Below are 12,347 nucleotides of genomic sequence, written 5' to 3' on the forward strand. Positions count from 1 at the left end.
TATTATAGTCAAGATTTATCAAACCACTGAAAATAACCATTAAACAGTTGGCTGATAAAGTCAACTGAACAAAACAATATGTATTTTTGTTTATGCAATTAACTGCTTTTGATTATGGCATTGTGAGTGTTGCTATGTGGTTGCTGAGGTGTTCTGCCCCAATTCTCTAGTCCTCCACCACAAAATTTTGGTATATGTGGTTTACAGAGACTCTCCATAGGTCTAATGGTTTTTATATTGTACAAACTGTATTTTCTATCCCATTACCCTAACCCTAAACCTACCCATCCCAGAACACTTTCTGCATTTTTATATTTTTAAAAAGAGTGTCCTCATAAACCATGTTCACAGTGTTACACCTGTCATTATACTTTGTGTCTTTATAAACCATTTAAACTTGTACACCCCCCCCACACACACAGAAAAAACAAGGTATTTTTATTAACAATAAATTAACAATTTCACCGTATCAAGCGTATCAACCGTATCAAGTTAATTCTACTTTTTTTCTCTCAGATAAGATAAATGGAAAATGTTTCTTTGTTCCTATAACTTTATTCTATCGTTTTTTTAATTCACAATAAGCCATTTAATTGTTCAGTTTTAGTGATTATTGTTTTTGTTTTTAAAATAATTATGTCTATATAATATACCATGGTCTGTCTGAATACTTGATTGGCAGTGAGATAGAAAATGATATTTCAATGATATTTTTTATATGCATCAATGAGTATATATAACATAAAACAAAAATAATAATTAATAATAAATAAATAACTCATCCAAACAACTCATCCAACTATCTAACCAGCTGACCTTTACATTTATGATAGTCAACCACAATAATTTTATTTATTTATTTATTTATTTTTAAATGGTATTATTATTATTATTATTATTATTATTATTATTATTATTATTATTATTGTGATGTTTTAATTAGCTGCTTGGACTCTCATACTGACGGCACCCATTCACTGCAGAGGATCCATCGGTGAGCAAGTTATGTAATGGTAAATTTCTCCAAATCTGTTCCAAAGAAGAAATAAACCCTGACATTCTGAAAGGCCCGAAGGTGAGTAAATTTTTATTTTAGGGTCGATAATTCCTGTTTTTGTCCTTTAACATCTGAACAACTAAAGTATTGTTGTTTCAGTCAGTTGATGTGTAGCATTCAAACAGGTGTCTGTTTCCCAGAAGCGAGGGCAGGTTTTTTTTTATTGCCTTGAAAACATCACACAGGTTTTTACTGAAATGGAATGATTACTGGTATACAACATTTTCCCTCTTTTTGTATACACACACACACACAAAGTTAGGTGACCTTCATTTAAGGTTTAATTCATGTCTACAGCATAATAGCATGGGACAAAAGTACATGCTTAAACTGAATACTTACATTTAGTTTTGTTAATTATATAAAGACCTAAAAGGCCAAAAAAGTCTTTCTTCTGGCCTGTTTCTCTCACAAATGTACAAGGAAGCTTCTGCCTGAATGTATCCAGAGCATTTTTGGCACAGCACAAATTGAACTCCTCTCTCAACACTTCAGATGTGTTATGAGAGAACCACACGCTGATATGAATCTTGTGCCAAATAATCTCAGATTTGCATAAACTGTAATGGTTTACAGTCTATCAGGCAGAATAGAGAAATTATGTTGAACTAATTCACACCCAAGGCTGCAGATCCGTGTCAGCTTTGAATATTCTTCTGCCTGATGCTTCCACAGATGTGTCAAGATAAATTTTATCCACCAATCAAATTATTTATTTGTTCAGGTGAGATACAGGCATTGGTCAGAAAATATAAACAGGCCTCAAAGTGATGACTTATCTGCATGTAAATGTGAGTTTTAGGAGAGCTTTAAGAGATGTACAAAGGAGCTAATACTTTAAAGATAAAACTTTTGCTCGTTAAATCACATCATCTCATAGAAGGGTTATTCAGGTAGGGCCATTTAAGTTTGATTGTACTATGTTCAGTGTGTATGCACAGAATGTCAGAATATAAATTAAATGGTTATACTTTTTGAAAGTCCAATTTAGACATTCTAATAACTATAACGTGGAACAACTTGTCAACTAACTTTGTTCATTGAATGAATACAATTGATGTTAATAAATCCTTGCCTCAAGTAAGTCCTTTAACAATAATATTTTCATTTCTACATTATAAGGTTGTTTGCATTTTCATGCAGACAGATTTTTTCCCAAAAAAAATTTCAAGGAAGAACTCAATTGATAAAAAGATTTGTGTACGTGTGGACATGGCCTTAACCTGTGTATTTATACCCCTGTGATCAGTTGTCATTTGTTGGTCATTGTTCCTGCATGTGTTCTTGTTCCTGATGCCCTTCTATAGATTTACTCCTTGTTTCAGGTCTGAATTTTCTGTGTTTGTGCTTTTGTCAATTAAACTGTGCTTGCATATGAATTCTTGCTTCGTCTCATCCTTGATCATGTTACAAGTGCATGGCCTCAAAATATTTATTGGTATATAGGCCTACCTTCTAAATAACATATCATAATAACTGAATTTAAATTAAAATGTTACAACTGAACCTTAAAGATAACTAATGTGATAAAGAAAATAAAAGTTTCCTTCTGATTATCAAAATGACACATTTAATAAAACGTGGCCCACTTTACCGGAATTCACCCTAATTATGAGAGGATTTAAGCTTAAGCTTAACCTTCCCAGCCCTGTTGGGGTCCAACACTGAACCCCATGTAATGAATAAAAAATTAAACAGAAATATTTATAATAATACCTCCTTTTTTATATAAACAAAAGTATCATGAGTAAATGATGACAATTTAAATTTTTGGATGATCTATCCATTTATATATCCATTTGCTTTTGATAAGGTCTTGGGGTCTTCACACTGGACCAGATATATCAAGTGAATCTAGAATAGTCTGTGAATAAATTCACATCACAAGAGTCAGTGCATGACTCATCTGGCCCATTGTTCAGCTGAACAACATCTTCAAAAATAATATTATATATTTTTGTGGCTGTACACTGTCAGAAACAATATTTACAACAAGGTCTGTGGAGGTCATTTCATCATAAACGGTGTTATTGCTGTCTTGCTAATGGATTATAAAAGGTATAGAGAAAAAGCCAAATAAGACTAATAACAAGCCAAATCAAGATTAATAAAAATCAGATTACTGATTAATAATAAATATTTTTACTAACAGTGAGCACAGGCTTTTTATATTTCACAGGGGATAAATTAAAACTGTCATGAGAAGCCCACAGCTGTTTGGCAATGTGCAGTGGGTTGATACTTAATAGTCTTTCCTGCTCTCTCTCAGGACTAATTTTGTTCACAAATCCCGGTCAGATAACTCCCCGGGACCTGTCACTATTAGTTAGATCAGACTTGCACAGAGAAAATGTATCACAGCTCAACATGCCACTTTAAAATCATAGATCAATGGTTAGATCAGGCTTTGCATATACGTATGTTCATTTTGTTGCATAAATTGTTTTCTCAATATGGAATATTATCAGCCTTCATAAAGAATATTCTGTGAAAATGTAACCTTGATAGCTTGACTTAAGCCATATTAAAGATTGAAATCATAGTGAAATTACGGTTTTCTATCGTATCAGCACACATTTTTTCTTCTTCTGTTTAACACTGTGAAGCAGCTTTGACACAAGCGGTATTGTATGAAGCGCTATACAAATAAAGTTGACTTGATTTGACTTCACTTGCTGTGATTCTAATAACAAATAAAACTTACCAAGATTTATGATATCCCTACATCTGGTAAACCATTTTCATAAGGCGGTAAAAATAGCAGCAGTGTATATAACACTTACCAAATGTTTTTTTTGTATTGATTACGTTTTATAATATCACAGTAACCACAAATACCATGGTTAAACTATGATTAGCGCATGGCTAAATTATGGTAATCATTGTACACTATAGTAATCATGTTTCTTTTTTTTTCTTTTCTTTTCTTGCTGGATTAAGTTGGTTTTTTTTCACCATGCGGTTCTCATGGAAGCACAACATTTATTGTTTAAACATTCCATATATAACCTATCACAAAAGTAGTAGCCTACTGGATTTTCAGCTTCGTAATAATAAATAGTTTCACAATAACAGGCTTTATTTGCTTAAGGCACTCACTTGAGTGAGGGTGTATTTTTCGAGTCCAGATTTCCACACAGAGCCCTTATATAATGTAGTACACTTCTCACAAATGCCAGTGAACAGAAAGGGGGCGTGGCTTAACAGATTCAAAGGTTAAACACAGGCGAACGAGTCACATCTTCGAATTAGAGGTACTGCATTCATTCTTAATAATCTAATTGTTTATCAATTTAATTGTTTCGCTGTTAACACTTCAGTATCCTTCAGTTTAAAGATGTTATTATCAAGTCTCGCGATGTATACATAAAATCGCGAGACCTTGTTGCTCCGCTATCAGTGCTAAATTGGAAGTTGAACTTGCCTGCAGGTCTTGTTTCTCACTTTATCCTTCATTGTTTATTTAGAATCACTAACTGCGTAACGTTGTTTGATTGAAAAATAGCAGCTAGTTACATTGCATGCTGTAAATCTGTTGCCACGAACGTTTTAAACGAGGAAGTCTCGCAGTCTGTGTAGTAGTTCTGTATAATTTCAGAATTTTTTCAGTCTCTTGTTGCTTGATGTGAATACGTCTACATGGTTATATTGAACTGTTAACAATCTCGACGGCACGTGCATTTGTTTGAATGCATTGCAAGTTAAATTTACTTGTGTATTCCGTATTTGGTGAACTGCATTAAATGCAGTCTGTAACGTTATTCTTCAATCAACTCAAAGTCCAAACCTCTCTGTTCAAAAATCTTTATTTTTGGACCTTGTTACTTCTAATTCTAAGCCCACTTCATATTGGAACAACCTTTTTTTATTATATTAATTGGGCATATGTTTGGCAACTCCCTCAGAAATTTTTCTTAACAAAAAAAGTTGAAGAAATATCTTTAAATATATATATATATTATATAAATATATATATTATGATTTCTCTTTATGTTATAAACACATTCTTTTGGATAAACTTATGTTATTTCTTGGAAAGTTTTGTCCATAAATGTAAATATACTAAATTTAAACCCCACTTTAACATCTTCAAACAAGAACTGAAGTTGTATTTAAATACAATTTTAACATCTGTTAACAAGAAAGCTATAAAAACATCTATAATTTGTGTCGTGTTTAAGACTTTTCCTTAATATCCTTGTAACTTTATTTGTTTGCCCTCTTTTTTCATTATTTATAAATTTTTTTGACTACTTTCTGTCCAAGAATTTTTATATTATATTGCTTTTTCTGATATCTATTAAGCCCTAAGTAGTTTATTATTGAAAGGTGTTTTGTATGTATTTTTTTCTGTTTGTTTTATACATACTGTAATCTTTGTTGTTTATTATTAATAAATAAATAAATAATAATAATAGTAATAGTCAAAAAAAGCTCAAAGTCCAAACCACTAAGCTGTGGCGTACCCATTACATCCCTTATGATTGAATTTTTTTTTTTCTTTTCTTCACCAGCCAAGCATGCACTTTGTCTTCTTCAAGCATGCAACTATTTCTTTCTTGGTAGAAATGGAGAGATAAGTTGAAAGAAAAATAATATATTTAAATATATATATATATAAAACATAGACTGCAAAATATACATCTGTGTTGCATAACCAACATAAAAAATGCTTGGCAATCCGATTTATTTTAGTGAATGTAAATGTTTATTGGACAGGGTTGCCGAACCATGCCTGAACAGAGCGGTAAGGTCCAGACAGTGTTGGGTCTGATAGAGCCCGATCAGCTGGGCCGCACCATGACCCACGAACACCTTACGATGACGTTTGAGTGCAGCCATGTTCCCCCGGCACCCGGAGATGAGGGTCTTGCTGCAGCTCCCATTGAGATGAAGCATCTTCACTGGTTGCAGCAGAATCCTTACTGCCACAATGAGAACCTGCTGTTGAATCAAGAGATCGAAACAGTGAAGGAAGAGCTGTTGTCTTACCGTAAAGCAGGAGGAGGATCCATAGTGGAGAACACCACCACGGGCATCACCCGAAACCTGCCTGCTCTGAGGCAGCTGGCTAAAGAGACGGGTGTGCATATCATAGCCGGAGCAGGGTACTACGTGGACGTGACCCACTCTGATGAGACAAGAAAGATGACGGTTGAGAAGGTGTGTGTGTCTGTGTGTATGGGCTTGTAACTACACTGTCAATCAAAAGTTTGGAATAATTTGTGTGTGTGTGTGTAGTGTTTTTGAAAGAAGTCTCTTATGCTCACCAAGGCTGCCTTTTTTTTTTTTTTTTAAACTGTAAAATGGTAACATTGTGAAATATTATTACAACTACTAAAAAATAACTGTGTTCTGTCGTAATTTGTTTTAAAATGTACTTTATTCTTGTGATATCAAATTTAAATGTTCAGTCATTCCGAAATGCCGATTTGGTGCTTAATTATCATAATTTATAATTGGTGCTGCTTATTTGTGGAAAACATTACAAACATTTAACATTAATTTGAATTTTTGAAATTTGAAATTTGAAATTTGAAATATTTTTAAATATAATTTATTCTGATGATGCAACACTGGATTTTTAATATATATAAATATATATATATATATATATATATATATATATATATATATATATATATATATTAAAAATCCAGTGTTGCATCATCAGAATAAATTATATTTAAAAATATTTCAATAGAAAAATGTTCTTTTAAATTCTAATAATGCAAAAAAAAAAAATTCCAGTGGTCTACATTGTAAACCTGTTGATGCTTTTTTCTATTTTCAAAGTGATGGAAATGATTTATTCCCATTTCTCAAGTGAGTCGTCTTTTTTTCCCCACAAGCTTACTGATATCATTGTCAGTGAGGTCCTTCATGGAGCAGACGGTACTGATATCCGCTGTGGTGTGATTGGAGAGATCGGTACTAGCTGGCCAATCACAGAGAGTGAGAAGAAGGTCCTGCGAGCCACCGCTCACGCTCAGACTCAACTCGGCTGCCCGGTCATCATCCACCCCGGACGGAACGAAGCCGCTCCTGGGGAGGTCATCCGCATTCTGCAAGAAGCAGGTGGAGATATCTCCAAAACAGTCATGTCTCATCTTGACAGGTATGGAGAAATGAGAAAACACCTGCATACTGCGTCCTTACACAATTTGTTCATCATGATAATCATAAATTCACACAACTTTTATGTGTTTTGAAGCCTGAAAACAATCAGCAGAAGTAGCTAAATGTAGGCTATAAACAAATACTACACCATGGTCACATGACATGAAGCTTCCAACAACTCTTTCAGTCTTTATTCAGAAAAGCATTGTATCTGAATGTGCACTCAGCACTAATGTCTTATAGGACCATATTTGATCAGCAAAAATTACTGGAGTTTGCAAAGATGGGGAGCTACCTTGAATATGACCTCTTTGGCACAGAGTTGCTGAATTACCCATTCAACCTGTATGTTGACATGCCCAGCGACAGCCAGAGAGTTCAGAAGTGAGTATCTGTGTCCAGCAGACACAGCAGGTATTACATTAAAGTAGATAGGTCATAAAGATCTGCATCATTTTCTGTTTTTTTGCTAATCAGTACATAATTATATTCTATAAACATGCCAATTTGATTAATGCACCAATTTAATGAGACTATCCATTTTTATATAATGTCAACGGATCATTGAGAGTCATTTTTGTCTCCACTAGCTTGGCTTTCCTGATCAGGGAAGGGTATGAAGACAGAATCCTCATTGCCCATGATATTCACACCAAGCACCGACTGACCAAGTATGGCGGCCATGGCTTCTCCCACATCCTGAAGAATATTGTTCCCAAAATGCTGTCTCGAGGTATCGCTCAGAACCAGGTGGACAAAATACTGATAGAGAATCCCAAACAATGGCTGAGATTTAAATAAACCAGCTGCCTTAAAAATCATCAAGTAAACATACCAAAAATAATTTCAAATTTGTATTGCTAGGAACACTGTTGTCCAGTTGATTTTGGTGCTAAATTCCTTACTTTGGTGAACATTAATACATGTACACTCTTAAAAATAGGTTCAAAAGGGGTTTTCATAGCTACGCATTTTGGGTTCCCCAAATAAACTTTTAGCAGCTCTTAAAAGAACCATTAGTTTGTTATTATTAAGAATATTTTAATAATCTAAGAACCTTTTATAAAGAACCTTTTGTGCAGTGCAATAGTTGAGTGTTTCTTCATGGAACCATTGATGCCATGAAAAAACTATTTCTAATCTTTGTGTAAGATCCGTATCTCACTAACCCTAAGTTAAACACTAACCAGACTCTTCTTAAAAAAAAAATTCTTCAAATTTATAAATCAAATATTCACCAGTCTTCAGTGATCAAAGTTCTCTCACCAAAAAAAAAATTAAAATTGGTTAAATAAAAACATGGCTCTCTGAGTCATTGAAAATAGGTGCTTTTTACTTAAATTGGGATGAACTAACAAAGAAAATGTTATTAATCAGACTAATAATTCTACTCAGGGAAACACAATTAAGCCAAAGATAATGGGAAAAAAGTGGAACAGTACTATTTAAACATCTGATGAAATATCCTGACTACATTAAGTACTAATTAGCCCATGCAAAATATTTTTAAATCTACCACATATTGTAATAGTTTGCAAAATTAGCTTTCTTATGTTATGTAGCTGCAAACATCTCAAGCAATTAATGCGGAACATATAGCAATATACCAATAGCAATATAATGCTGAACATACAGTTCCTCTTAACAACAACAGCTTGCTGTACACGTTAGCTTTGACAAGCCTGATGTTTCACAGAACATCTATTAATTTGAAGGCATGCGCTCTGACAGGTTATTGTGTAGGACAGAGGAGTGAGTTTCTCTGGAGCAGGTGGCCGCTCACAGCGACTCCTGGTAAAATAATGACACTGTCAGGTGCTCTGTCCCCTTGTGACAGCAAGGTAATGTTAAAAGAACATGCAGAGTCATCTATACTGTAAGTTGCTTATAAGATGATGGCATGTTGATTTATCTCATCCAATTTCCAATTTTTTTTTTTTTTCTTCTCCAGTATGAGCATTTTGCTTACAAAACTGATGTCCTTTTTTAACATATAGATATAGGTAAGGACTACTAATTTACAGGTGTGTATTGTTTAGTGCTTTTAAATGAATAGCAAAGTATATAAATTATGACAATGCTTAAAGTAATCATGTCATAGTTGTATTTGTCGATTGCTGTACTGCACTATATATGTAGAGCTTTTAGTTTTATAGCAAATGTATACACGCATGCAAATCATACAATATATTTTATTCACAATCTTTTGATGACACTGCACATACCAGGCAGTGATAATATTTTTAAATGAAGACATTTATGTAAAACGGTACAGAGTTGTGGCTAGAATGTGACATTTTGTGTATGAAGAATGAGCAATTGTTATACTATGCTGAACTATATTTCCGGGCTAATGGCGGGTGCTCTGTAACAATCTCTTCTGGTCAGCCATGTGTCAGCGTAAAGGTAGGCACATATGGAATGGAATGATGTAAAATGATTTTCTGCTTTCACACCAGTTAATCTCTCAATAAATATACTACAATCATCAGTGTTACACTGTAAGATTTTATTTTATGTTTTTCTAAATCACAGTGATTTTTCTAAAAACTAATTTGTGTGTAGAGTATGTGTTCACATGCTTTGAGAGGTATGATCGTTCAGTAATTCAGTAAGACATTCGGTTGTTCTTGAGTTATCACACGCTTGATGGTCAAACATCTTGTGACCTCAGTCTCATTACGTTGTGACTTCTTCAAAATGAGGTACATCTGAAAGTGCAGTCTATGCCACAGGGGTTAATCAGCATAGACCATGAAGCCTGAAAATGTGCTGTATTTGTTGTTGTTTCCTCCATGCGCTTTGCCTCCATCCAGTTTAATGTAGATCTCATCTCCAGGCTCCAGGTGTAAAATCACACTGTTGCTGGCGTAGTCATAGTTCTGATCCGCATCCTGCGCTATTGCACTTGCACGCACCTGCAAGAAAATGATTATGACTCATATTATATAAATACTTTGTTAATCTCCTGCAATATTTTCACATTACGTTATTAATTACAACACCTTAAAACTAAATTCTCCCTATGGAAGTTTCTTGAGACAATATTAAGATTTCTTTCCACTGAAGTGGGTGTGTTTTTAAAATAAAATATTGCTGATTTCTAAACGTTGTTATCCGATTATAACATAAAGAGGATATGCTAGCTTTTTATGCAACATCAGAATGTTATAATATGTGGTATAGGCCTTTTATAATAATGAAAATATAATTTAATTGTGGTAATGCAATAAAAACAAAATACAAGTTAAAAATGTAATAAATATAAATGATAATATTCAAATTTTATTAAAATGTTTCATATATATATATATATATATATATATATATATAACAAATTAATCATTCTAGTTGGTGCATTTTTTTCTTTTTAGAAATATTTTTCAAATAAACATTTTATATACAAGTATTCTACACGTATTTAAACAAACGTGAAATAATAATAATTTATTATTTTAGAAATATTACAAATATAAGAAAAGCAATATCAATTGATGCGTAGATTGATGAATAAATAAATCAATTGTGACAGCTGATTTTATGACCTACTGTACCTGGTTATTTTTGCACAGATCAGCCCACATGCTGGTCCCGTCACCACCTCTCATTAATACGTGATACACGAAAAAGTAGATCCCCGGGATGGAGCAGGTGAATTTGCCGCTCGAGGGGTCATAGTGATTGCCCAAGTTAGTGACCACATCATCAAACTTCAGCACCTCGTAACCCTCGTGTTGCTTCTTGAGTCCCGCGTAGAATGCAATTTTGGGAACAGTGCTGTACGTCGCTGCGCTTATGACACCGGTGACTCCGTGCGGACCAGGTAATCCTGGTGGCCCCGGTTCTCCTATGACCCCGGGGGGACCTGGAGGTCCGGGTGGACCCGGTGGACCCGGCTGGCCTCTTGTACCGATCCGTCCTGAGCGACCTGGCTCTCCTTTCGGACCGCGAATGAAAGTTGGTGGGGACTGAACCAAGCGGTTGTCTGTCGGTGCTGATGATGGAGATTTCGTTCCGTGCGGATCGCACACCATGCGGCACGCGCCGAGCATCTCCAAGCGCGGGTCGGATCCTGCCGCGCTGACCAGCACCGGGATGAGAATGACCAGCACCAGCACCATGACAACACCCAGCACGCCCGTGGCGATCACCCGAGCTCTGACACCCAATCTAGACAGCTCCGGGCGCGCCTCGCGCTGCGATTTACGCGAAATCTTGCTCGACGCCAAAAACAAAAAATAAACTTCCCCGTATAGCACTAGAGAAAGTCAATTAAGTTTGCAACGAAGACGTTATATAATTCCCTGAGCTGATGTAAATGTCATCTGAATAAATCTTTGTTTGTTTAATTAGAAAACGAAGTTAAAGGTTGGAAACGCAAACAGAAATGAGAGAGAGATGCTTTACATTCTTGCTTTCTCACCTGAGGGTGGGCAGACGGTGGGTGGGTATGTCGTGAGAAAGAAAGAGAGAGAGTGCTCGCGCACGTGAGCTGTATCTTTAGAAAGATGCAAAGACACAGAATGATCCGAAGTGGCGCACAATCAAAAACTGATTTTTGTTAGCTTACTTTATAGCTTTTTAAGAGATCAGTGTGAATTTTTATTAAATGTCAATTCAGAGTGTCACATGTGTTTGTGACAAACTTATAATTTATTACATTTATACAATTGTTTTAAATAATAGTTGGTGTGTATGTACAATGTGGGGTCAGTTTTAAGAATTTATACTTTTATTCAGCATTCAGGATGCATTAAATTGCTAAAGTCAAGTCACCTTTATTTATACAGCGCTTTAAACAAAAAAGATTGTGTCAAAGCAACTGAACAGCATTAATTAGGAAAACAGATCACAAATCACAGATGTCAAAGTCACAGTAAAAATAATAATAATAATAACCTGTTAAAAGAAAGATAGCTGTTTAAAATAAATTTTATTTTGAACTTTGTATTGCTTAAAGAATCGACACAAATATATCATGGTATCCATAATATTGTTATACAGTAACTGGTTTCATCATGTAAAACAATTATTTTAAATGGTAATAATGTTTCACAATATTAGTGTTTTACTGTATTTTAGATCAAATAAATTCAGCGTTGATGAGGTTACGAGAATACAACTATTATGAAAAGTGCAAACATTCATTGATGCCCAAGAAAGCAACCCA

At 34.5% G+C, this 12,347-nt stretch overlaps 2 protein-coding genes across 2 annotated transcripts; one reads left to right on the forward strand and one right to left on the reverse strand.

Moving 5' to 3' along the window:
* Positions 1 to 4,384: 4,384 nt before the first annotated feature.
* Positions 4,385 to 8,264, forward strand: LOC132154281 (phosphotriesterase-related protein-like). Its single transcript, XM_059562839.1, has 5 exons — positions 4,385 to 4,487; positions 5,777 to 6,220; positions 6,910 to 7,175; positions 7,421 to 7,561; positions 7,768 to 8,264. Exons 2-5 carry the CDS (start codon positions 5,789 to 5,791, stop codon positions 7,976 to 7,978), a joined length of 1,050 nt encoding a protein of 349 aa, XP_059418822.1. The 5' UTR covers positions 4,385 to 4,487; positions 5,777 to 5,788; the 3' UTR covers positions 7,979 to 8,264.
* A 1,085-nt stretch (positions 8,265 to 9,349) lies between these two features.
* LOC132155164 (complement C1q-like protein 3) lies at positions 9,350 to 11,698 on the reverse strand. Its single transcript, XM_059564021.1, has 2 exons — positions 10,732 to 11,698; positions 9,350 to 10,095 (listed from the first exon to the last, which is right to left on the reverse strand). Exons 1-2 carry the CDS (start codon positions 11,296 to 11,298, stop codon positions 9,916 to 9,918), a joined length of 747 nt encoding a protein of 248 aa, XP_059420004.1. The 5' UTR covers positions 11,299 to 11,698; the 3' UTR covers positions 9,350 to 9,915.
* Between the last annotated feature and the right edge of the window lie 649 nt (positions 11,699 to 12,347).

Source organism: Carassius carassius, chromosome 12 (assembly GCF_963082965.1).
Source record: "Carassius carassius chromosome 12, fCarCar2.1, whole genome shotgun sequence".
Lineage (NCBI taxonomy): Eukaryota > Metazoa > Chordata > Actinopteri > Cypriniformes > Cyprinidae > Carassius > Carassius carassius.